Raw genomic sequence first — 27,662 nt, forward strand, 5'->3', positions numbered from 1 at the left:
TTCCCCTCTCCTGGTTAACAGCACTAGGCGCATTGCTGGCGCCGCTTTGGGCTGTCCCGTCAGCCAGGGTGGGAGAAGGTGGTCATTTCCAGCTCAAGAAGACTTTTTCCAGGCTCCTGGGTGGCAGACTGCTCCAGAGCTAATCTCGTTTTCAGTGACAGCGACAACTATTTCTGCGGCCGGGTTTCCTGCATCCGCCTCCCCACCCCCTCTCGGGGTCCTTTGCCCCAAAGGACTTTGCCTTTCCTTTCCCAGTCGGACACCTGGCACCCTCCACAACCGGACATGCCCGCAGAAGCCCGCGGGCGGGAGCCGCTCCATCTGACTCTTCCACCCGGGACACATCCAGCAGGAGGCAGTGCCCGAGGTGGCGACGCGACAGTGACGCCTGCACCGGGAGCTGCCCGCCGAGCTGCCCAGGTGCCTCGCTTTCGGGACAGAGCGGGCAAGTGCCAAGCTGGGGCCGCCGGAGCCGAGCCGGGAACTGCGTTTGCCCGGGCCGAGGCGGAAGCCGGAGCATTTGGGGGACGGGACCGCGGGAACCCGGAAACACCCGGGCCGCACCAGCTGGCGGCGGCGAAGGCGGCAGGAGCCGGCAAGCTCTGCGCGTCGGGGGTCGCGGGGGGACCCAGCGGGGCTCCGGGCGGGGCTGAGCCGCCGCCCGGGGTGCGCGCAGCCGGCCGAGCTGCGCGGGAGGTGAGCGTGACGCGCTCCTGGAGGGCGGCGGGCGCTGGGCAGCCGGCTGCTGCGGCGGCCGGCCGGGGCGCGAGAGGCTGCCGGCGGGGGGCTGGGGGGCGGGGGCCCGGAGCAGCTCCGGGAGGAGGAGGAGGGGGAAAAGGTGTGCGGGGGCGCTGATGGAAAGTCCGAGCGAAGGGGACCGTGTCGAACTCAGCAAGGGTGGGAGCGGGTGAAGTGACGCGTTGTACCTCCGAGGGAAGACGTGCGGAATGTGCTGGGTGGAGGAGGGAAAAGGGCCCGAGGAAAGGGGTGTGTCAAGCGACTGAAAACGGCGCTGTGAGCCTCAGAGCCCGGGGCGTGCGGGGCCAGGTGGCCCGTGGGCCCGGTTGGCGGTCATTCCTTCAGTGAACGAACCTTGGGCTCCTGCTCCGAGTGTAGCCTTGTGGTAGGCGCTGATCCACCAGACCAGGACCCTGCGCTCAAGAAGCTGCAGGGACTTTAGGAAATGGAAGTGCTGTCCTTGGTAAGGGTAGTACATAGGCAAGGGCTGTCCGAAGCTTGGTGAGATTAGTATCAGAACAGGTTGTGTGTGTGTGTGTGTGTGTGTGTGTGCGTGCGCGCGCGCGTGTATGTTGGGGTAAGATGTTAACATTTAAACCAACTAAACACCTCTCGGGAATGCTGGTTCACATGAGTTAAAGAATGATATTAGATGTAATGGGCCAAAAAAATAATAATAAATGTAATGGGCCTTGCTTAGCAAACCACTTACACTACATTACTTTATAGTGGAAAAGACTGAATCTTTTATTATGGCCTATTACATGCAGTATTTGAAAGTGGAATCAGAGTTTTTGGTTTTCCGTCAGCATTCAGCTTGGATAGTTAAAGATGAAATGTGGTAGTTTCTCACTTGGTGCTCTTATTTTCATTGGTAAAACTCGGGTTGTTTCCTTTAAGGTAATGACTTTTTAAGTTTACATTTCTGGTCTTAACATTTCCTCCCAAGTATAGATTCTACTTTTTTCAGCATTTCAATTTGCTTCTCCCCTTTTTCATTCCCACTCCCTGTGTGGGAAATGTGGTGCTTCTGCCCTCTTACTTGCACTATAGCAGTGACTTCCAAACTGAACTTGCTTCCCTCAATCTGCTCCTCTTCCAGTCACTCCCTTCCATACTGCTTCTTAAAGATAGGGAGCTTATGCAGTCCCTGGTTACTTCCCTCAGAAATATTCCATGACCCTCTATTGGCTCCCAAACAAATGTAAAATGATTTAGTGTGGCATTCAAACCCTTCAAAATTGGAGCTGTTCATAGCTCCACTCAGATCGATATGCCCTTTTCATTTTTTAAAATTACTGTATCCCACATAATTCTATTTTTTAGCAAAACCACAGTACTTGCTTGGAAATGTTATTTCTGAACATGGTCTATGCCTACCTGCCTTGGTCTTTGCTTGTATCCTTTATTTTACAAGGAAGGTCTTCCTTACCATCTTTGTAGAAATTCTACTTATTCTTTAATGCCTTAAATGCCACCTCCTTTTAGGGGCGCCTGGGTGGCGCAGTCGGTTAAGCGTCCGACTTCAGCCAGGTCACGATCTCGCGGTCCGTGAGTTCAAGCCCCGCGTCGGGCTCTGGGCTGATGGCTCAGAGCCTGGAGCCTGTTTCCGATTCTGTGTCTCCCTCTCTCTCTGCCCCTCCCCCATTCATGCTCTGTCTCTCTCTGTCCCAAAAATAAATAAACGTTGAAAAAAAAAATTTAAAAAATAAAAAAAAATATTTCTTATTAAGATATAATTGACATGTTACATTATATTAGTTTCAGGTGTACAACATAAGGATTTGATGGTTGTATATATTGCAAAATGATCACCACAATAAGTCTAGTTAAAGTTCATCACCACACATAATTACACATTTTTTTTCTTCTGATAAGAACTTTTAAGATCTACTCTCTTAGCAACTTTCAAATATATAATACAGTATTATTAACTGTAGTCACCATGCTGTACAATATCCCCAGGACTGACTTATTTTATTTATAACTGGAAGTTGACACCTCCTTAAAAAAATTTTTTTTTTAATGTCTATTTATTCTCTAGAAAGACACAGAAAGCAAGCAGGGGAGAGATCAGAGAGAGAGAGGGAGACACAGAATCAGAAGCAGGCTCCAGGCTCTGAGCTGTCAGCACAGAGCCTGACGTAGGGCTTGAACCCACAAAGGGCGAGACCGTGACCTGAGCTGAAGTTGGATGCTTAACCAACTGAGCCACCCAGATGCTCCTATACCTCCTTCTAATAAAGGTTTTTGAAGTCTACCATTAGTCCAAAGTATTCTTTTCCTTTCTTTCTTTTCTTTTCTTTCTTTCTTTCTTTCTTTCTTTGTTTCTTTGTTTCTTTCTTTGTTTCTTTCTTTCTTTTTAAGGTTTAATTTTGAGAGAGAGAGCAAGGGTGGGGTAAAGGCAGAGAAAGAAGGGGACAGAGGATCTGAAGCAAGCTCTGAGCTAACAGCAGCCAGCCCAGTGCAGGGCTTGAACTCAGGAACCATGAGATCATGACCTGAGCAGAAGTTGGATGCTCAACCAACTGAACCACCCAGGTGCCCCCAAAATATTCTTTTTCTCTCGTGTGCTGAGCTTTGTAATTTTATAGTACTTGTTAAATTTGTACTTTACTATGATTATTTGAGGAATCTATTTATACTGTCTCAAAGATTTATTACTAGGGTCAAACATGGAACAGAAAAGCAATTTCAGGGGCACTAGGGTAGCTCAGTTAAGCGTCTGGTTCTCGATTTCAGCTTAGGTCATGATCTCCATGTTCATGGGTTTGAGCACCACATCAGGCTCTCTCTCTCTGTCTCTCCCCGCCCCCCCTCTTGCCCCTCCCTTGCGCACAGGCTGTTTCTCTCAAAATATATACTTAAAAAAAAAAACCTTAAAAACAAAGCAATTTCAAATATAATATTATTAATAAAAATCTGAAATAAGGTTATACCAAAACACAAGAATTAATCCTTGTCTCTAGGATTACTTGTATCACAATTTGTATCAAGTTGTTCAGCTTCAGCTTACAGGGCTTTAGCAAAAGGGCAGTTTTTGTTCTTAGTGATTCCAAGTTGGAAGAGTGGGAGAAAATTGAAAATGTTAGTTTGGAGAGTCAGCCAGATACTGAAGGAAACTAGAAGAATTCAGGGTCCAGTCCGGTTTATAGGTAGGTAACAAAACCTCAAAGACATTGAACAGGACTAGAATCTGATATCCACAATACTGTGCTACTGAAATACAATTTCTTTTTCTCTACAGTATCTCTGTTTCTGCAAAGATAAACACAGTAAGACTAATTTATTTGCAAAATAAGTCTGGTTTCATGAAGCTTGTAAGAATAGGGATTAACCATCTAGGCTCTTTTAAAGTCTCTTTGCTGGAATTTTCAGAAGGAGTCTCAGAGTGCACTTTTAAAAGCTTCTCAAGGCTGGGAAGCCAAGCCAAGGACTCGCCATTAGACTTTGCCAGCAGTACCTTTAGAATTGGGTGAATTCCTCTCTTCTGTCTTCTAGAGGTTTCAAAGAGATCTTGAGGTTCTTGACCTAGGAATTGACCTTCCTTACTCCCCTAGTGAGTTTAATAACCCTGAAGGCAAGATACCAACTGGCTTTATTGTTTGTTTTGTTTTTTTTTGTTTTTTTTTTTTTTTTTTAATTTTTTTTTTTTCAACGTTTATTTATTTTTGCGACAGAGAGAGACAGAGCATGAACGGGGGAGGCGCAGAGAGAGAGGGATACACAGAATCGGAAACAGGCTCCAGGCTCTGAGCCATCAGCCCAGAGCCTGACGCGGGGCTCGAACTCACGGACTGCGAGATCGTGACCTGGATGAAGTCGGACGCTTAACCGACTGCGCCACCCAGGCGCCCCTATTGTTTGTTTTTTGAAGGGACTTTATTGGCTCTATAAAGTCAATCTTAGTTCCTTAAAGCTGTCTGGTCATATCTAATATTACACCCATCCTTCTCAAATGTGACATTCCAGTCAAAACTTGGGCAGTATAGCCTGTGTTTCCAATTGTGTCTTGTTACTGGAGAACAGATTCTTATTCAACTTATGCAAATAACTACGTTGTCATAAATTAAAAATACTATGAGTTTCTGAATTCTGGAGGAACTAGGTAAGAAGAAAAAGATAAATGTTTCAATTCTCTTTACAAAGGTACCCTTTACCAAATTGGTGTAAATTATAGAAAGCTTGAGAGAAAAGGTTTCCTTAACTCTTTTATACAAAATGTTAAAGAACCAGTAATGTTTCAAACAAAAACTCATAAAAATTATAATCATCCTCATCTTTTTATTCCATCCCATTTAATTAATTCTTGTTTTGCTTGATCTTAGATTAGTAGTTTATGAATCTATCAGTTTTTTTCCATGGAGCTCTGGAAATTCTTCCCCAGTCCAATGGTATGATCTTAAAGTTATCAGAAACCTGTATTCTAGAGTACTTGTGAGAATCCTTTCCATGAATCTTTGAGGACAAGCATTTTTGGATTGTAGCAGCTTGTAAAAGCTTTCATGAAAGCATCAGTGTAAAAAAAAGAACTATCTGTAACTGACAAGTCTTAAAATGGCCATTGTTAAAGATCTGAGGAGAGTTCATTTTAATATAGTTGACAAGGATATTTGGTTATTTCTGTGACACATATTTTAAGATGATAACTGAAATTATGACTGATAACATTGTACCAGGATAAATCAGATTTTTAAGGAACTTCATACAATTTCTGGAACCATATTAATAACATTTATTCATACAGATATAACCTAAGAAGGTTGAATATCACTTCTTATTTGGCAATATTTTCTTTTTATATATATATTTTTTAAGTTTTTTTTTTTAATTAATTTATTTTGATAGTATAAGCTGGGGGGGGGGGGGGGAGGGGGTCTGAGAGAAGGAGAGACAGAATCCCAAGCAGCCTCTGGGCCATCAGCACAGAGCCCAATGCAGGGCTTGAACTCACAAACTGTGAGATCATCATGATTTGGAAGCTTAACCAACTAAGCCACCCAGGCGTCCCTGACAATGTTTTCTATATAATTTAACATATCAAATACACCTCATTAGTTTGACATCTTTCTTTTTATAAGGAGAGAGAATATATCTTTTGAGATGTTTCAGGGACCCTCTGGAACAAATCAAAGTTCTAGCTCAAAAAGACTTCATTTAGAACTTGATTTTTGGGAATTTTGCCAAACATATTAAGTTAAAGAAAAAAAATTTTAACGTTTATTTATTTTTGAGAGAGAGTGCAAGCGGGGGGGGGGGGGGGGGGCGGGGCAGAGAGAGACAGAATCTGAAGTAGGCTCCAGGCTCTGAGCTGTCAGCACAGAGCTGGATGCGGGGCTTGAACTCATGGACCATGAGATCATGACCTGAGCCAAAGTCGGACACTTAACTGACTGAGGAACCCAGGCACCCCCAAACATATTAAGTTTTAAAATACATGATTAAATGGGATCATAGGTCCTATGAAACAATACTTCGTTATCCATTTAACCAAAGTGACAAACACATTGAAGGCAAATACTGAAAGTTACATAGTTATATATATTTATATATAATAAATATAAATGAACTCTTTCAATAGAAAAGACTCTGTTTTCTTAAGTAATCAAAGACCGGATAAAGAAAATGGGAAGTACAGGAAGTTATTTTGATAAAACATAGGATCTTTGTTTTCTAGGCAGATTACTTAAAAGGTAAAGGAAAACTTTTCACAATCTTATCAAGAGCAGACCCATAGTCCAAGAAAGCTTTGCTCTCTTAGAAGAGACAAGACTCAATTCTAGTTTTGCATCAATGTACTTTAGATATTAAGGCTCATTTTTATAACCCTTATAATTAACGCACTCAATTTTAGCCATCATGACCATTTGAAATAAGTATCTCCTCTACTCTCTTCCCAGCTTTCTATATCCGTTTAGTTTTTGTCTTTTATTCTGCTCTTTCTCATTCTAGAACAACGAATTATTCTATTTTAGGGCAAAATTACTCTTTTTTTTCCTTTAGCAAAAACATATCTCCATATCATATTTTTTTCATACCAAAACATGTCTTACTTTCCTTGTATATACTAAGTCCCCCCACCTTCTTCCTAGTATTTTAATTACATATATTAATTAGAATTCTTAACTTAATTCTAGTGAAAACTAGGAAGTAATTGTGAAGTGTTTGTCATACACCAACATTCTGTACATTGGCAAATTTATAAATACTTCATTTCCTCATTTCTAGAGCTATATGCTTCCTCATGGTATAATTTTTTCATTGTTTTTCAACGTGGTACAAAACATGTTTGCGAACAGACCCAAATACCCCTGGTTGCTTTTTAATAAGAGGCAAAAAGTAGGTTAACTTACATTCAGTTATTAATGTTTCACCATTTTGCCTTATGTGGGATGATATACATATTCAGTGAATATTCATCATTTCACTTGACTTAGCAAAACTCTAAGGCTGTAAGTTACCAAAGATATTTGGTAAACTTTCTTTTTTTTTCAACGTTTATTTATTTTTGGGACAGAGAGAGACAGAGCATGAACGGGGGAGGGGCAGAGAGAGAGAGACACAGAATCGGAAACAGGCTCCAGGCTCTGAGCCATCAGCCCAGAGCCTGACGCGGGGCTCGAACTCACGGACCGCGAGATCGTGACCTGGCTGAAGTCGGACGCTTAACCGACTGCGCCACCCAGGCGCCCCGATATTTGGTAAACTTTCAAGCAGACATATTATAAAAAAAAATTGTTGAAAAGTTCATTTATGAATTTTTATATTTTTTAACTTTTTTACATTAAACTTACAGTTATTTAATTTGGTTGTTTTAAATAAATATGTTTAAATTATTCATGAAAATTTCATGAGATGGCAACTAGCCATCTTATTAAATTACTTTTCCTGCTGACCAATTTTGTAACACAGAGATAACATATGCTTATTTGACTAGTAAACCCAGGTAGAAAAGCTGTATGTCTATTATATTTAATGCTGACAACTCTGGAGATATATTCATTTTTTGTTTGGCTGTTTTTTTTTTTTTTTGTTTGTTTTTTGTTTTTTTTGCTTTTTTGAACTAATTCAACAATATTCTTATTTGCCAAAGATTAACTGAGTCATGTGAACTTAAAATTTGAGTTAGTTTCTGTATTTCTCTGAGAGAATACTAAATTAATATAGCACTTCTTTTTCTTTAATTCAGTTAAATTGAGCTCTTTTACAAATTAATTTTGGCAAGACCATCCAAAGGTAGAAAAATGTCACACATCTAAAACATACAGAAAAACACAAATAGAGATCTTACAGCTTTTCTTTTAAACTCTTAAATTATTGTACCATGTGTCAGGTACAATAATATAAAACTCTCTAGTTTGTAAAAGAACAATTGGATCCAAATTGTGTTTATGGCAGATGGAAGAAGATAAGGTTACCTGCTCAGATGGCTAAAGCTTTTTACAATATTTGTTGAGAAGACTTTGAAGATTATTCATTTGCCCAGTTTCCAAATAGCTCCATTTCCCTTTTCAGCATCAGGTAGTTGCTTCTGGGTAGTTGTCTCTGACTCCTGCTGCTTCAAGTTCAAGTGACAGTAGGCATCTGAGGGCTGAGGTGGGAAGGGAGAAGTCTTGCAGGTGGACAGAGGGATGGAGGAAGTAGGGGCCTGAAGAATTCAGGGAACTGAATGGAAGATCTGAAGGTGGCGAAAAAAGGAAGGAAGAGCGGAAACCATGGGAAGGGAGAGAGGTCTTAGAGGAACAGGTTTGGGAGGATGTTAGGTTCCCCAGAGAAGCCAGTGAAGTTCCAGATTATCCTCAGCAAAATCATGCCAACAAGAGGGAGGTGGACAGAGTTGGCAGAGCATATGGTCAGCAGGGGTTCAAGAAGAGGTTTCAGTTGACTATAAAGTTCCCATGGGAGGAACAGGATGAAATAGAACAAGAGTGGCCTTAAAAAACAAAAACCTCCCATCAGGCTCTGAATATCAGCTTCCAGTTAGACTAACTTCTGACCAGAGAGCTCCTTTAAAAAATCCCTTCAAGGGTCTCCTGGGTGGCTCAGTAGGTTAAGCGGCCGACTTCAGCTCGGGTCATGATCTTGCGCTCCGTGAGTTCGAGCCCCGCATCGGGCTCTGTGCTGACAGCTCAGAGCCCGGAGCCTGTTTCGGATTCTGTGTCTCCCTCTCTCTGACCCTCCCCTGTTCATGCTCTGTCTCTCCCTGTCTCAAAAATAAATAAAACGTTTAAAAAAAAATTTTAAAAATAAAAATAAAAAATCCTTTCAAATATCTCATTATCTATCAGGTTTCAGCTGGGATAAACAGTAAATATTCTTGGCAGTATTGAACTCCTTTAAAAATATTTTTTTCTGGGGCGCCTGGGTGGCTCAGTCGGTTAAACGTCCGACTTCAGCCCGGGTCACGATCTCGCGGTCCGTGAGTTCGAGCCCCGCATCGGGCTCTGGGCTGATGGCTCGGAGCCTGGGGCCTGCTTCCGATTCTGTGTCTCCTTCTCTCTCTGCCCCTCCCCCGTTCATGCTCTGTCTCTCTCTGTCTCAGGAATAAATAAACGTTAAAAAAAAAAATTTTTTTTTTTTTCCTGGGATGCCTGGGTGGCTCAGTCAGCTGAGCATCCAACTTTGGCTCAGATCATGATTTCAGGGTTCGTGGGTTTGAGCCCTGCATTGGGCTCCATGCTGACATCTGGGAGCCTGGAGCCTGCTTTGGATTCTGTGTCCTCTCTCTCTGTGCCCCTCTCCTGCTCATGCTCTGTCTCTCACTCTCTCTCAAAAATAAACATTAAAAATAATTAAAAATAAATAAAATTTTTTTTCTTTTTTTGTTTTAAACCAAGGGTATACCTATCAAGTGACTCAAAACCAAAACCAATACCATTTATAACTTAATGCAAGAGACATCCCCAAAGAAGGTAGAAAAGTTCCAGCCCTCCAGAACCACTCCCAAAGATAGCCAAAAGAAAGAGACAACACGTCCCCACCTCATCCTACCTCCCCCCCGCCCACAGCTGGCAACAGTCAGTAGGATGCTAGTTTCCAATGGGATGTGACCCACATTTCTGTCCAGCTCCTATTCTATATTCTGTATTCTTATATTCTTATTCCATATTCTTCTGGCTCCTAACCTGATGGTTGAGCCACTTACACACTCAAGAACCAATAACCAGAATGCCCCAGGCAAGCAGAAAACCAATCCAAATTCTCAGGGCACAAAATGAGGCAAATAGGAAAGTAATAGCTGTACCTTGGGAAACAAGGATCAGTAACCAATGGGTACCCCAAACCAAATTCCCAAGACTGTTAATTCAGAGAACTAATATTTACAAGTGTTTTTCTTCTGCTAATCTGAATTTGGAAAGGAAGGGACAGAGAAATTTTACCTTCCTCTCTGGACTGGGCATTACTGACAAATCAAGGAGAGCTGGTTTTGTAAGATTTCTTACCGTTTCTGGCTTCTGCCAGTTCTTACGGGGTCCATCTGTAAGCTCTAGAGTGAGCGGGGTGTCTCAGCAATCCCATCCTTTGCCACCAGGGGACATATAGGGGAGGAAAATAATTTTCCCTCTGATATTCTGAGTTCCTAGCTAAGACCATTACAATAAAAGATTAACAGGAGAAAAACAGTTTATTAACATGTGTTCTCCATGTATACAAGGTATACATACACACTCAGGGAAAATTAGAAACTCATAGAAATAGCTTTAGCATTCAGGATTAAATACCATTTTAAGAGGGAAAAGAAAAGGGACATGTAGGTTTCATAGGGGAGAGTAAGTGATTTTTAGGAAAGATGAATGGGCCCTTAGAAGAACAGATTAGAGGTAAGATAGTTTGTGACAAGGTTTATCTGGGTGTGGTGTTAATTTCTAATCTGCTCTCCTATAGTGACTCAATCCTCCCTGGTTGATGAAACTCCTTTGGGGAGGGGATTTATGACAACTGAGTTCCTTTTAGAGGATTTGTTTTTAGCCAGATAAGGGAGGTTTGGGGAAAGCCTCCCCTGCTTTTGCTGTTAAAAATTGTTAAATGCCCAGGGGCACCTGGGTGGCTCAGCCAGTTAAGCATCTGACTCTTGATTTCTGCTCAGGTCATAATCTCACAGTTTCATGGATTTGAGCCCTGCATCAGGAACACTGTCAGTGCAGAGCCTGCTTGGGATTCTCTGTCTCTCTCTCTCCACCTCTCCCCAACTCTCAATCTCTGTCTCAAAAATAAATAAATGAACAAACATTAAAAAATCTTTTTTCTAAGTACCTACAACTGAAAACAGCCAATATGCTAAAGTGGCATATTTTTGGGGTGGCATGTTCTATTTCCTTTCATCCCCATTGTATAGATGAGAATATTAAAGGTCAGACAGGTCAAATAATTGACCATAGGGTCTACACACACTATTTACACTGTCTCAGTTATATTTGAAATGGTTATAATTTGTATCCTCAGATGTGCCTTTCACTCAGTAGGAACTCAATATGATGAATGCATGACTGGATAAACATTAGAACCAACTCAGTTGGTTAAAGCCCAATCTTATCATTCAGTAGCTGTAAAGTACAACTTTTGAACTTCTTTTCTTCTGAAAGTTTTAGAGAAGGAACTTTCTATTTGATATTAATCTGATATTAATCTGATAATTAATGTTTAGGAAACTACAAAAAAATTAAGAGTAAATTCATGATCTGTCTGGGTAACTGAAATCAAACCAACAATTACTAATGTCATTGAACATCTCCATTTGAATATTATCAAACCAGCAGTTAATATTTTTATTCATGTGTATGAATTTATTACTAAAGTTCAGATCAATGTGAATTGGTAGTGTAACATTAGATTTCGACCCTCTAAACAGCAAGCATATTCTAAGTATATTCAACTTGTCTCCTTTAATGAAAGAGTGTAGTGCTGTGGTTATATATTTTTAGTGGATTTTTAAGTGTCTTTGCTATGTAGATTTGAGAGTGTTTGGTATACAATATGAGAGTTTTTACTTTATAAGCTTGAATGTTACCCGGCTTCTCTATCTAAATTGGCTACTCAGAATTCTTATTAGTGTATCATTTTTTAGATACCACTCAAAACCCAAAGAACCAGTTGCTGTCTGAAGATAAATGTTTTGATTGAAAAAGTATGCTGGATCAGGTAATATAGTAGAAATTAGAGCTTAAGATGAAGCAGAAACTCTTAGGTCACAACAGGTAAAATGCTAAAAAACAAAAACAACAAAAAACCACATTTTAATAAGAGGGTGCCTACATACAACTTTACACCTGCTTTACTTACTTTTTCTGTAAAAGTTGGATGTGAAGTTTTTTCTAAACTCATGTATTCTTTAAAGCCAATTTTAAACATTTCTAGTAGTATTTTTTAACATGAGTAAATCTTATAAAGATATTCAATGAGGGGCGCCTGGGTGGCGCAGTCGGTTAAGCGTCCGACTTCAGCCAGGTCACGATCTCGCGGTCCGTGAGTTCGAGCCCCACGTCGGGCTCTGGGCTGATGGCTCAGAGCCTGGAGCCTGTTTCCGATTCTGTGTCTCCCTCTCTCTCTGCCCCTCCCCCGTTCATGCTCTGTCTGTCTCTCTCTCTGTCCCAAAAATAAATAAAACGTTGAAAAAAAAAATTAAAAAAAAAAAAGATATTCAATGAATATTCAAATAAAGCATTGTATTTTAACCATTTTATCTGATTGATACCTTGTAATCCTCATAACTGTGCCACATGTGGGGTACATACTGTTTTTCCTCCATATTATACATGAAGGAGAGGAGGGACAGAGAGGTTAAATAGTTTGCTTTATTTATCAAGTGGTGGGGACAGAATGTGAAATTAGGCAATCTGAGTCCAGAGGCATACTCTAATTTACTATGCTGACTGTCCCTCTAAAACTTAGACTTCCTTAAACACTGAGCCTTCACTGTGAAGACCATGCAAAAGACTTACTGCAAAAACTCATAAGCCATGAATTGGTAGCTTTGAAAGAAGTCTTGCTTTGTATTTGAGCTCTGACATGTTATGCAAGGCAAATTATATACTTAATATCTCAGAACCTACAGTTTTAAATCTGTAAAATGAGTGATTCCTCCTTTTACAGATTAAATGAGATTTATTTATTTATTTTAAATTATTTTGTTTTTAGTTTATTTTTTGAGAGAGCAGGGGAGGGGCAGGGGAGGGGCAGCCCAAACAGGCTGCACATAGCACAGAGCCCGATGCGGGACTCGAACCCACAAACCATGAGATCATAACCTGAGCCGAAATCAAGAGTGGGACGCTTAACCAACTGAGCCACTCAGGCGCCCCCAGATTAAATGAGATTTAAATGAGATGATGCCTGTAAAGCACCTAGTGCAATATCTGATGAGCTGTAGGGTGCTCAGTAAATGTTCTTTTATTAATTTAACATCTCTTGTGAAGTTACAATTATTAGAAAACATTTCATGAGAACCAGTTTCTGCATGGGTGCCTCTACCTTTTATTTATTATACAGAGAGGCTTAATTCACAAGGATCATTCTAACCTTCTGAGAATTTACTTATTGTGGAGTTTACTTATTTTATAAATCCAATACAGAGTAAACGCCTAGTATGTGATAGGCACAGGTAAGGAAATGCAAAATATACAATGATAAATGAAACACAGAAGTGCATATATGTCAACAAATTAGATTAATAAAATTTATAATTAGATTAATAAAATTTATAAAATACAAGTATAAAATTACATTGGAATATAGTAGAGGGAAGGCTTCAGTCTCCTTGAAACTTAGGAAAATTTCACTGAGAGTAGACTTGTATCTTAAGGCCTATAAATGTACAAGTTCTACAGGTAAAGAAGAGGAAAAGTGTTTTTTAAAAAGGGATATTTGTTCAGAGAATGCACGAAGAAAAGTGTCTGAGACAGGTCATAGTTTATGGCAGGGAATTTAGGTTGGGGCCAGATTTGTGAGGGACTGTGTTATGTGAGTTTGTATTGTATCTTCTATTGGTAGGGAGTTAGTTAAATTTTACAAAAAGAGAAGGAATGTGATCAGGTCTACAGTTTATTAAGACATTGGCTATATGGAGGATAGAGCTCCTTAGGCTCTATGGAGGATAGAGTCTGAAGGCTGTCCCATCAGTTAATAGGCAGAGTGCCATGAGACTTGAACAGTAAATATTGAATAAGCATAATCAAAATGTACTCATAATCTGTGTATGAACCCATATATACGTAATCTCCTAAGACTGTAGGCTTACCTGGGAGTGGTTGCAATTTCCTGTTTAGAAAGGGCGGTGGTTAAAAAAACCACCACTACACAGAATTTGAATTCTAATAGTGGAATTTTGTCCTTAGGGGAGGGTGGTAATCTTTCCTTAAATACCCAAGCACAGTTAATAGCTAGAGTTAAAAAAAAACAAAATTTGTCCTTGACAGTCTGTCAAACTGTAAACCCATAAATACAAGCTCATTCTATATGTTCTAATTTCAGTTACATTATTTTAAACATGTTTTTCTAAAATTTTTACCATTTGTGAGTGGTGCAAAGAAAAACATCTTAAGGTCCCTGATCTTTCGGGTTTTTCCTCAGGCTGAATTAAATAAATGGCTAAACATCATTCTTGATTATCCTTGTACATTTTAATACTTAAACATTTGAAAAATGCTGTAACCTTGTTATTAATGTTAGTGCTTGGGTAATAACACTTATAGAATTATTATATTATGTTTGGTTTTCTGCATACATAGATATGTTTTAGATGGCATGTTCTGACTCATGTAGTATAACTGTAACTGGACAATAAATCATGTTTATTTTAAAAATTTTTGTTAAACTTTTATTTTTGAGAGAGAGACAGACGTGAGCAGGGGAGGGGCAGAGAAAGAGGGAGACACAGAATCCAAAGCAGGCCCCAGGCTCTGAGCTGTCAACACAGAGCCCGACGCACAGGGCCTGAACTCACAAACTGTGAGATCGTGACCTGAACTGAAGTCAGACGCTTAACAGACTGAGCCACCCAGGCGCCCTGGACAATAAATCATGTTTAAAGGAGTCAATTTGAAAATAGTCTAGTGTGAACAGAAAATTTTAGATTGGGAATTGTTTTCTAGTTTATAAACTATATCTGATTATCTGCTATTAATATTTTAGGTTATAAAAAAAGACATGAATAAAAATGTGATGATCTGTGTATTCTGTGTCTTTCATGTCCTTTAAGATAAGAAAGAAATGGATGTTTTCTAAAATAAGCACTAGTAGAAGAATTACTTTGTAACATTTAGTTAAGTCCTTACCTTCCCTATGGAAATGTTATTAACCATTTAGTTTTGTGAACCAAGTGGATGGGCTTCAAATTTTCCATGACAGAACATCACTAGAGTAATATCTTATTTATTTGGTATCCTTGATTTTTTTCCTGAGTCTGGCATTTATTTTTAAAAATATTTATTAAGCACAAACTGTGTGAAAGGAACTGTTGTATGCACTCTTCAATGTAAACCAGTTTTCCTGGTAACTGATTTATTCGTTTGAGTACTGAAAACTTAATTTTATTTTCTTAAAAAAATTTTTTTTTAACATTTATTCAATTTTGAGAGACAGAGAGTGAGTGGGGAAGGGGCAGAGAGAGAGGGAGACACAGAATCTGAAGCAGGCTCCAGGCTCTGAGCCATTAGCACAGAGCCTGAGACAAGGCTCAAACTCACAGACCTGCGAGGTCATGACCCCAGCTGCAGTCAGATGACGTTTAACTGACTGAGCCACCCCGGTGCCCCTGAAAGCTTAATTTTAACCAGTCTTCCTCCTAAACATTTTAAATGCTTTCTGCCTAAGTAGACATAGAATGGAGAACAATTAAAAATTCAAAATATAGATTCTTGTATTGATTTCCTGTGGCTGCTGTAACAAATTATCCCAACTTGGTTGCTTAAATGAAGAGAAATCTATTCTCCCAGAATTCTGGAGGCCAGAGCTCCAAAATCAGTATCATTAGGCTGATAATCAGAGAGGCTGGTAATCAAAGACTCTGGAGGCTCTAAGGAAGTATCCATTCCTTTCTTCTCCCAGTTTCCTTCCTTGGTTTGTGGCTGCATTACTCATGGACAAGGCCAGCATCTTCAAATCTCTCTCTGGATCCATCTTCACACTGCCTTCTCCTCTTACGTATTTGTGTTCTCCTTTTCTGTCTTTCATAAGGACACTTGTATTTAGGGCTCATTTAGCTAATCCAGGATAATCTTCCTGTCTCAAGATCCTTAACTTAATTTCATTTGCAAAATCCCCTTTTCCAAATAAGTTATCATTTACAAGTTCTAAGGATTAGGACCTTTATCTTTGGGGGCCATTATTCAGCCTACTACAATCCTCAGACATATTTTAATATCTGGACATGTGCTGGGATATAGAGATTGTAAAAATATATAGAATGTAGGATCCTGGGGCCCTATGAAGTTGTAAAGTCAATTTGCTTTTTATTTCAAGTCCTTGACAGGATCAGACTTTGGATTTCTTTTTCAGAAATACTGACTTTGTAGCTAAAAGAGATAAGTTGTTAAAGGCAGTCATGGAAACTTTCTGATACCTTACTTGAACCATGGTCTGTGAATTTAGGGTCTCAAGTTCATTATTTTTTTTTCTCCAAGTCTTCTAGTTATCTTGGAAACAACAAATGAACACCATTAGATGCCAATTTCCAGTAAAATGTTTGTGGCAGCAACTACTTGATCACCTAAAGCCTTATGTTGATTATAGGTATTTATAGACGATAATTTTTTTAAGTTTATTTATTTATTTTGAAAGAGAGAATACCCGTGCACACACTGGTGGGGAAAGAGCAGAGAGAGGGGGAGAGAGAGAATCCCAAGCAGGCTCCACGCTCAGTGAGGACTTGACGTGGGGCTCCACGATCGTGAGATCATGACTTGAGCTGAAATCCAGAGTCAGACGCTTAACCAACTGAGGCACCCAGGTGCCCCTACAGGGAATAATTTAATTTCTACCTTAACATGATGAATTACCAGTGGCTCCTTTACCACTGGTAATAGGATCATTAATGGCCTTAAATCTAGTCAGGTCAGAAAAGTGATTCCAAATTACTATCACTGTGGTTCTGCTACCCTAGAAACCACATTTGGTACCAAAAACTGTATCAGGGTTCAATAGAGAAACGGAACCCTTCACTATTATAGAATAAGGGATTTATGATAGGAATAAGACCTGTGACAACTGTGAGAGAAGCAGGGGAAGTCACGGTCAAAAAAGAGAGTGGTGAAGGATTACTGAGAAGTCACTAAGCAGCCTTCCTGAAAGACAAGTGTGTATACTCAAGTCAGAGCTTTCAAAACCATCTAGGAAGGAAAGCATGTCCTGTAGCCAGAATAGGATCATGTAATGGAGCTGGTGGGAGAGTGTAGAGAAAGCTATCCTCTCTTTGTAGCTGTCTTTCACTGTCCACAGTCAAGAGTCTGGTGGAGGGGCGCCTGGGTGGCGCAGTCGGTTAAGCCTCCGACTTCAGCCAGGTCACGATCTCGCGGTCCGTGAGCTCGAGCCCCGCGTGGGGCTCCAGGCTGATGGCTCAGAGCCTGGAGCCTGTTTCCGATTCTGTGTCTCCCTCTCTCTCTGCCCCTCCCCCGTTCATGCTCTGTCTCTCTCTGTCCCAAAAATAAATAAAATAAACGTTGAAAAAAAAAATTAAAAAAAAAAAAAAAAAGGGTCTGGTGGAGAGCCTGAGTCCACTCTTATGCAGTAGGATCAGCAGTTGTGAGGAAGAGCTGACCCAGTGCAGGGAAGAGTGAAGATAACTGGAATCTGTTTCTCTATTTCTGTTTTACCACATGTAATCCTGCAAATTTTCTGAGTGTTATGGCTCTTGCATCACTCTTGTCTTCCTAGTTTTGTGCAGACTGTGTTTAGCCAGTTCTAACCTAGCACCATACAGAGTAAGGGACTGTTTGAGTTTATGAGTTTAACGAAGTTGACATAAGGTATCATAATTTTCCTATGATATTTTTCTCTAGCACCTTAGGTTATAGCAGTTTACATACTTATACTATTTCTTTTTTTCTTTAAGTTATAATGTTTATTTTTGAGAGAGAGAGCACGTGCACGCATGGGGGAGGGGCAGAGAGAGAGGGAGACAGAGGATCTGAGCAGGCTCTGCGCTAACAGCAGAGAGCCCAATGTGGGGCTCAAACCCATGAACCACGAGATCATGACCTGAGCCAAAGTCGGACACCCAACTGACTGAACCACCCAGGCGCCCCTCTTTTTTTTTTTTTTTTTTTTAATTTGGGAGAGCGAGTGTGTGTAAGTGGAGCGGGGGAGAGGGGCAGAGGGAGAGAGAATCTTAAGCAGGCCCCACGCTCAGCATGGAGCCCAACGTGGGGCTTGATCCCATGACCCATGAGATCATGACCCAGTTGCCCCTCAAAGGGGATCTTAGAGCTATACTGTTTTCCAAATGACTGGTATTATATAAAGAATACAATAAATAATACTGAACAATTTTAAATCTAAAAATTAGAATGCAAATACGTTTTATATTTGTATAATTGAAGAAATATTTGAGTACTATTGATTTTACTGAATGTAAGAATGGAAATTCTGTAGTCCTGAAAGAACAAGTTAAAAATTGACAGTACTGTTATTTACATAGGGGTGATATTGCCTTAGGTAAACAGACATTTGACACGTTGAGGACGAAAGGGAAGGAGAAACAATGAAAAGTTGTTTTACTTAGATTGTAATAGGAACTTTAGATAGTAAAGAGTTGGTTATTAAGTGTTACTGAGCAGGATTGTGCTTTTCCTTAAGCACTTAAAAGTGAACTAATTTAGTGGAAGTTACTATTTCTATCATAGAAACAAAATTGATTATACCGATAATGTAAATTATCTTCAGTTCATTTTTCTTTCACTTTAATAAAAAAAGAAAGCTTTTGGATTTTCCACAGGATTATTATGGATTTCAAGTATGATGTATTGTTGCTACTTTTAGGGAATGCAGTAGCTACGTTTGAGGTAATTTGAAAGGAAGATATATAGATGCCAGTGTCAGAAGTAGAGGCAGTTATGATAAATTTTATTTGTCATTATTTAGCATACAGTTATAGGTTGCAGTTATAAAGTTTGGCATCATGGAGGATAATGGACAAAAAGTTGCAACTGAGGTCAGTATTTCTGTATGTGTTTATTTACTTTTTCTGTTCACACTTGGGAAAATCTTAAAAGATCTGTTTTTACCAATAGATATTTCTGACTAGCATATAATATGAGCTTATATTTTCCTGTCACTTTGTAATTTGTGTGTTTTCATATGTACTGTATTATATCATTAACAGCTAGTAGATTATTATATTGTACTTAGGGAGTATATTTCAGAACTACTGTTTAGAAAATGTAAATATAGCTTACTCTAAAAACCATAAGTTAAGAAATTTAGTCTTTTATTTTTACAATAGAAGGAAAATTGATGTGCAGAATTTCTTAGGTACTTAGTTGTCTGTATAAAAATCTATGTAAATTTTATTACAGTTTAAAAATACTGACTAAACATTTGGTCTCTTAGGACTTTTAGTAGCTGGAGATGCATCAGCAAAATACCAATATGATTATTATTATTATTATTTTAAATGTTTATTTATTTTGAGACAGATTGTGCCTGCATGCAAGTGAGGAAGGGGCAGAGAGCGAGGGAGAGAAAATCCCAAGCAGGCTGCTCGCTATCAGCATGGAGTCCAGCACGGGGCTCGATCCCAAAACTGTGAGATCATGACCTGAGCCAAAATCAAGAGTCAATCACCTCAGCCACCCAGGGGCTCCCAGATATTACTGTTGCGGAAGAAACAATGAGCTTCATATACAGACCTAAAGATTATACATATACATAGTAAGCTTATGGAATAAGTCTGTAGCCAGACTGATTTTCAGATTTACACACAAGGCCTTATCTAAGTCTGAAAAGATGAGTAGAGATTATTGGTATATAACGTTTTGAAGACTTCAAAACTTAGTTAATGCATATCTAATGTAATTAATGATGGTTTATACAACTAATTTCTCACTAATCCTGACTAATTTGGAGGTAGAGGTGGTAGCAGAAGTGTACATTAATGATACTTCATGTAATGTGTGTTGTTTAAAAAATTTAAGCCTTTAATTCAGAATTGGCTGACAATGCATTATAAAGCAAGGATCTTTGGAAGCTATTTTAAAGAAAATTAAAGACATCTAATTAGCATATCAGATGTACTTAATTTGTACCTTCTAGTGTGTTTGTAAAACCTTTTTGTTCTTGAGGCACCTGGGTGGCTCAGTCTGAGTGTCTTGATTTTGACTCAGGTCAAGATCCCAGGGTCATAGGATGGAGCCCAGTGTCTAGTCCCCCCTACCTTCAGGCTCCCTGGCTAAGCATAGAGCCTGCTTAAGATTTTCACCCTCTGTTCCTCTCCCCTACTTGCACTCTCACTCTCAAAATAAAAAATAAATAACTACCAAGAACCTCTTTGAACTCTAAAGAGGCTTACTAATATTTTTTTGTACAAAGTGCAAAAATATTTTAATTAAGCCATCATCCAAACTCATCAAGTTGCAGTGAATGAAGTTATGTTGTACATATGTTATAAAATGGGATTTAAAAATAATAAAACTAGGAGTGCCTGGATGGCTCTGTCAGTTAAGTGTCCAGCTCTTAATTTTGGCTAAGGTAGTGATCTCATCGCTTGTGAGTTTGAGCCCTGCATCAGGCTCTGCATTGACTGTGTGGAACCTGCTTCAGATTCTCTCTTCCTTTCTCTCTTTGTCCTTTGCCTGTTCGTGCTCTCCCTTTCTCTCAAAATAAATAAGTAAACTTAAAAAAAATAATAAAAAATAAGAAAACTAAAAATAAATAAATAAATGAATAAATAAAAATAAAACTAACTTTATAAATACCAAATTTATAACAATTCAGAGGAAAAACAGTGATTGGAAAGCAAGTTCAAGTTCTATTAGAGTGACTAACCAAACCCTGAAATATCCCTTGTGCAAAGGACTTTTATTATTATTTTTTTAAATGTAATTTACTGTCAAATTGGCTAACATGCAGTGTGTACAGTGTGCTTTTGGTTTTGGCGGTAAATTCCCATGGTTCATCACTTACATATGACACCCAGTGCTCATCCCAACAAGTGCCCTCCTCAATGCCCATCACCCATTTCCCCCCTTCCCCAACCCTCCCATCAACCCTCAGTTTGTTCTCTGTATTTAAGAGTCTCTTGTGGTTTGCCTCCGTCCCTCTCTGTAACTTTTCCCCCCTTCACTTCCCCCATGGTCTTCTGTTAGGTTTCTCAAGTTCCACATATAAGTGAAACATATGATATCTGTCTTTCTCTAACTTATTTCACTTACCATAATACCTTCCAGTTCCATCCACGTTGCTGCAAATGGCATGATTTCATTCTTTCTCATTGCCAAGTAGTATTCTGTTTTATATGTAAACCACATCTTCTTTATCCATTCATCAGTTGATGGACATTTGGGCTCTTTCCATAATCTGGCTGTTGTCGAAAGCTCTGCTATAAACATTGGGATACATGTGCCCCTGTGCATCAGCACTCCTGTATCCCTTGAATAAATCTAATAGTGCTATTGCTGGGTCATAGGGTAGTTCTATTTTTAATTTTTTGAGGAACCTCCACACTTTTCCAGAGCGGCTGCACCAGTTTGCATTCCCACCAGCAGTGCAAGAGGGTTCCCGTTTCTCCACCAGCATCCGTAGTTTCCTGTGTTGTTCATTTTAGCCATTCTGACAGGTATGAGGTGGTATCTCGGTGTGGTTTTGATTTGTATTTCCCTGATCATGAGTGACATTGAGCATCTCTTCATGTGTCGGTTGGCCATCTGGATGTCTTCTTTGGAAAAGTATCTATTCATGTCTTCTGCCCATTTCTTCACTGCATTATTTGTATTTCAGGTGTTGAGTTTGGTAAGTTCTTTATAGATTTTGGATACTAACCTTTTATCCGATATGTCATTTGCAAATATCTTTTCCCATTCTGTCGGTTGCCTTTTAGTCTTGTTGATTTTTTCCTTTGCAGTGCAGAAGCTTTTACTCTTGAAGAGGTCCTGAGAGTTCATTTTTGCTTTTAATTCCCTTGCCTTTGGAGATGTGTCGAGCAAGAAATTGCTGTGGCCGAGGTCAAAGAGGTTGTTACCTGTTTTCTCCTCTAGGGTTTTGATGGTTTCCTCACATTTAGGTCTTTCATCCATTTTGAGTTTATTTTTGTGTATGGTGTAAGAAAGTGGTCTAGTTTCATTCTTCTGCATGTTCCTGTCCAGTTCTCCCAGCACCATTTGTTAAAGAGACTGTCTTTTTTCCATTGGATGCTCTTTCCTGCTTTGTCAAAGATTAGTTGGCCATACATTTTGCGTTCAATTCTGGGTTCTCTATTCTATTCCATTGGTCTTTGTGTCTGTTTGTGTGCCAATACCATACTGTCTTGATGGTTACAGCTTTGTAGTAGAGGCTAAAGTCTGGGATTGTGATGCCTCCCACTTTTGTTTTCTTTTTCAATATTACTTTGGCTATTTGGGGTCTTTTGTGGTTCCATACAAATTTTAGGATTGCTCTAGCTTTGAAAAGAATGCCTGTGCAATTTTGATTGGGATTGCCTTGAAAGTGTAGATTGCTTTGGGTAGTATTGACATTTTAACGATATTTATTCTTCCAATCCATAAGCATGGAATGTGTTGGGTTTTTTTTGTTTGTTTGTTTGTTTTTTGTTTTGTTTTGTTTTTTCCATTTCTTTGTGTCTTCTTCAATTTCTGCAAAGGACTTTTAGAAGTACTAGCAGTGTGGGGTACCTAGGTGGCTCAGTCGGTTGAGTGTTTGACTCTTGATTTCAGCTTAGGTCATGATCTCATGGTTTGTGGCATTGAGCCCCACGTTGGGCTCTGTGCTGAAAGAGTGGAGCCTGCTTGGAATTCTCTCTCTCCTCTGTCCCTGCCCTTCCCTCTACTCATGGGTGCATTCACATGTGCATACTCTCTCTCTCTTTCTCTCAAAATAAATAAAACATTAAAAAAAAACAGTATTGGCAGTATGATTGCTGTATCAAATCACACATACACAAAGATTACATTTATATATTGTTGTTATTTAATACAGTAATTAAACAACAAATAATTGTATAATAGTTCATTATTATATGTGTTATATATTACTATATACACTCAAAGTTTATAATTTAAAAATTCAGTCAGGGGAGCCTAGCTGTCTCAGTAGATTTAGCATCTGACTCTTGATTTTGGCTCAGGTCATGATCCTAGGGTCATGTGATTGAGCCCCACATCAGGATCTGCTCTGAGTGTGGAGCCTGTTTAAGGTTCTCTCTCTCTTTCTCTCTCCCTCTGCTCCTCTCTCCTGTTCGTGCACACACACACTCTCTCTCTAAAGTGAAACAAAATAATAAAATAAAAAGAAAAATTCAGGCAAAAGTTTTAGATGAAAAAATTGAAATTAGATTAACAGAATTGTGTGTTTATGTGTGTTAGAACTGGAAGAGACTTGAAAACTCATATAAAATGTTAAATTTTAGAAAAAGAGCTTAAAATTCTTGTGGCTTATATAATGTTTAGAAACGACTTTAAAAATTTTAAGAAAATTTATAAATTTATTTTTTTAAATTTCTTTTCAATGTTTATTTTATTGAGAGAGAGAGAGAAAGTGCAAGTGGGTGCTGGGCAGAGAGAGAAGGAGACACAGAATCCAAAGCAGGCTCCAGGCTCTGAGCTGTCAGCACAGAGCCTGACGCACAGGGCTCAAACTCAGGAGCCTTGAGATCATGACCCGACCCAAAGTTGGATGCTCAACCGGGTGAGCCACCCAGGCACCCCTAAATTTAAATTTTTAAAAGGAAAAGAATGCTAAATGTTTATCAGTAGGAGAATGGGTAAATAAAAGGTCTACTCATTTGATGGAACATTGGAGTTGTTAAAAGCAATGAGCTAGGTCTGTGTATCAGATGCTGAATAAAGTAAGGAAAATGCTGAATAAAGTATGCAGTTTGTTGTTATGTGTATATATTAAAGTACTTATGGCTTATGATTATATCTATATATGTATAAAGAATTTTTAATAGTAGACTAGAAATATATACTCTAAACTCATAATAGGTTCCTACTGAGGAGGGGGAAAGGAATGGGATTTAGAGTTGTGGCTTATTGGGAGACTTTGACTTTAATCACTTTAATCGTAATGTTATTCCTTTACAAAAGGGAAGATAAACAAATGTGACAAGATTGAGACTTATCAGTTCTGGGTGATGTAATCATAGATGTTATGTTCTTGGTACTTTTGTTTTTAAAAATTTATTTTTAATGTTTATTTATTTTTGATAGAGAGCATGAGGAGGGGAGGGGTAGAGAGAAAGAGGGAGACACAGAATCCAAAACAGGCTCTAGGCTGTGAGCTGTCAGCACAGAGCCTGACACAGGGCTCAAACTCACAAACTTCAAGTTCATTACCTGAGCCAAAGCCAGATGCTTAACCATTTGAGCCACCCAGGTGCCCTGTTCTTGGTACTTTATTGAATTTTAACATTCCATTTTTTTCCTTCAAGAAAGGAAAGGAAAAGGTGGAACTTTGTGATTACAAGACTTTATTTTCCATGTAATAAAGAAGCCCAAAACGTTGTTAGAATACTTTTAAGTGGAAATATGAAATGGTCTAGGTGCTTTATTTCACCTTTGCTACTAAAGTCCTGGGGTTTAGGGTTTTCCAAAAAACTGAAATAAAAATTATTGACAGAATCTATACCAGATATAGATGTTTTTGGGTAATTGATGATGGTTGAAGTTTTTACTAATTAAGTTTTCTACATTTTTCTTATTTTTAATATTTTATTTGTTCATTTGTTTATTTTAGAGAGAGAGCATGAGCAGGATTGAGGGGCAGAGAGAGAGAGAGAGAGAGAGAGAATCCCAAGCAGGCTCCACATTCAGCGTGGAGCCTGACGCAGGGCTTGTGACCTGAGCCATAATCAATAGTCAGAGGCTCAACTGACTGGAACACCCAGCCTTCCCAGTTTTCAACATTTTTTAAAGAATATACTGGCTTTTTAAAATAATTAAAAGTATTAAATGCTATTTTCAAAAAACAGAAGAAGCCAAAACAAAGCCATCAGAATGAAATAGTGTCATTTACTTTAGTCATCAAAAAGAGTGCATTTTTCAGGTCTTAGCTGTTAAAGGTGAAAGTGGAACATCTAAGCATTCTTACTCTTCTGATCCTGCTATAAATCCGAGAGCCTCACTGAACCCCCAGTGAGTTCAGGGATCTTAGTAACTAGAGACCTTAAAAAAATGTGGGTAGCAATTTGTTGACTAGTTCATAAGGCTTTGACAGTGAATTGAATAAAGCTACATTTGTGAGAGAACTTAGCACAGTTCCTTGTTGATTATTGGTATGCAAATTTCTTAGATAGAAAATTTTAATGAAACAATAATATGGAAACCAGAGGATTAGCAATTCCTGAAAGGATAAAAAAAAAGGGGGAATTAGGTGGCAAGAAAAGAAAATGTAGGGAGGAGTAAAATTAAATCTTAAATATAAGATTGTTTAGAGGTTGTGTTCAATAATAATGAGAAACTGTTGTACACTTTAAAATGAAGAAACAGTATTAATCTTATAAATTAATAGAAGTGGAACATAGTCTTCATTTTGGTAGATTTCTTATTTATGAATTTGCTGTGAATTTATGGTTTGCATTAAATGAAAATATTTAGTTTTACCTGTATTGTACTCCAAAACCAACCTATGTATTTGTATGATCTTAGAAATACTCGTATTTTTTTCCATTTTGAGTTTATACATTCCTTAGGCAGAATTATAAATTAAATTGCAATTCTTTACAGTTGATCTAGTACCAATAATCATTTGATTGTATATATTTTACTTTTCAAGTTTGTATTGGAAAAACAATCCAGTTTTTTCCTGCTGTGTGTCTCCTTTCCTCCTTCTCCAGAACACTTCACTTCTGACATTTTTGGTCATCAAATGTTGGGGAGGAGATGTGATTTCCTCACTGCAAGCCATTCTCTGTGACACCAGCTGGGTATCCTACAATTTAACGTGTATTCTGACACTGTCTACCTGCAGATAGTGTCAGATCCTATGGATTGGCGTTTCAGTCCCATAAGACTGCTCCCACCCTAGTTCAGATGCCAGTCGCAAGTAGTAAGTAGGTCACCAGATTACCCATAACTCTAATTTGGCTACAAATTGGAGGTTCCCACCATCCCCTCCTCAACTTGGATTAACTTGCTAGAGTGGCTCATAGAACTCAGAGAAACACTTCCTGTATCAGTTTATTAAAGGATATGATAAAGGATACAGATGAACCATTAGATGAAGAGATACATAAGTACCAGGTTTCAGAGGGCCCTGAGTGCAAGAGCTTCTGTCCCTGTGGAGTTGGGATGTGTCATCCTCATGCTGTGTATAGCTTGTTATCCTGAAAGCTCTCTGAACTTCATACTACTGGAATTTTTATGGAGTTTTCGTTACATAGGCATGATCAGTTGATCACCCAGGAAATGACAAGGGTTTCAGGAACCCTGTGTCAGGAACCAGGGCCAAAGACCAAATATTAGAACAAAAGATGCTCCTACTGCTCTTATCACTAAGGAAATTACAAGGGTTTCAGGAACCCTGTGTCAAGAGCTAGGGGCAGATACCAATATATATTTTTTCTATTATCTCACATACTTAAAAAAATACATTGTAACTGTATTAATAATTAAGATCTGAATTATCAAGGCAAATGTATTGATGTTGTACATGTTTGGAAATGGAAAAGCAAAATAGTAAAGATAGTACATCCTGGCTTAGAATCTGACCTTTAAAATTCATTTGAAAAGAAAGTAGGGCACTGCTGTTGTAACAGGTACATTTTTACGATCTTAGTTGCACAATAAACAAAGACTTCCTTGAATAGATTTTCCAGGAGAATCAGATGCCTATGCCAAATGTAGATTGCTGGGAACTTGCACTGCTTCCACACAGAGATAAAGTCCATCAGAAGTCCTCTGGAATTCTACAGTAACACATAGTGAGAGCTAGGGAACCTGGTATTTAACTATATAACTTAATATCTCCAACTAGTAATTATATGACCTTGAACAAGTCATATAACTTCTCTGTTCACTGTTTTCTTCAGTTTAAAATGAAGAGATTTGTACTAGATGGTTTCTAAAGCATCTTCTATCTCTAAAATGCTGTAATTTCATTTCACATTAGGACTCTTGCTAATGCAGATTTACAAAAGTGAGATGGTTAATACATAAATCTATGTATTCTTTCCTCTAGGTTTGATGCTCTTATTTATATATGACAAAAAGAGATATATTATTCAAATTTTCTCTCTGATATTCATATAAAGTACTTAAGGTAACTTTTTTCAATCATTTTTTTTCACTATTGAAAATTTTATCCTCGTATTTATGGTGCTACATTGTTTGGATTTGGAGCATATTCAATTTGAGATAGGAATTGCTAAATTTAATAAGCTAGACTTTGTTCCTTCAAGGATAGGCTCTCTCTGTTACCGTGGTACTTGGCCTACTATAGGCACCAAATAATGACTATTGGATCTATTTGAATATATTGTATTGCTATTTTAATGATTATGAGGTGAGGAAAGATAGTGGATCATATAACTAGAGCCATAAAGGGTGGCTATGGTTGTGAGAGCTATAAAGAAATATATAATAAAAAGTGTTCATATTAACAAAACTTAGGATGGAAGATGGAATCATGGAAAGGATAGAATTGGCCTGAAGAATAGACTAACAGAACATCATTGGTATTAATCCAAAGGAATTAGAGCCAAAATCAAAGTATGAGGAAAGCCTGTTGAGGAATGCTACTACTTAGTACATCCTCAATCTTTTTTTTTTTTTAAGGTTATTTAT

The 27,662-nt window shown here is 38.7% G+C and overlaps 1 protein-coding gene across 5 annotated transcripts in view; it reads left to right on the forward strand.

Annotated features, from left to right (window-relative positions):
* The first annotated feature begins 201 nt into the window (after window positions 1-201).
* The window catches only part of SLC35A3 (solute carrier family 35 member A3), a 54,546-nt gene continuing 27,085 nt past the window's right edge, over window positions 202-27,662 (forward strand). Inside the window, exons 1-2 of one of the 5 annotated variants that reach the window (XM_045478402.1) lie at window positions 589-696; window positions 27,058-27,138. Coding sequence is in view for 3 of the 5 variants with exons in the window: in XM_045478401.1 (XP_045334357.1) it covers window positions 286-420 (135 nt within the window). In the remaining 2 variants the exon portion in view is untranslated. The other 4 variants (XM_045478401.1, XM_045478399.1, XM_045478403.1 and 1 more) reach the window with 4 other exon arrangements.

The sequence above is a fragment of the Leopardus geoffroyi genome, chromosome C1 (genome assembly GCF_018350155.1).
Source record: "Leopardus geoffroyi isolate Oge1 chromosome C1, O.geoffroyi_Oge1_pat1.0, whole genome shotgun sequence".
NCBI classification, from domain to species: Eukaryota; Metazoa; Chordata; class Mammalia; order Carnivora; family Felidae; genus Leopardus; species Leopardus geoffroyi.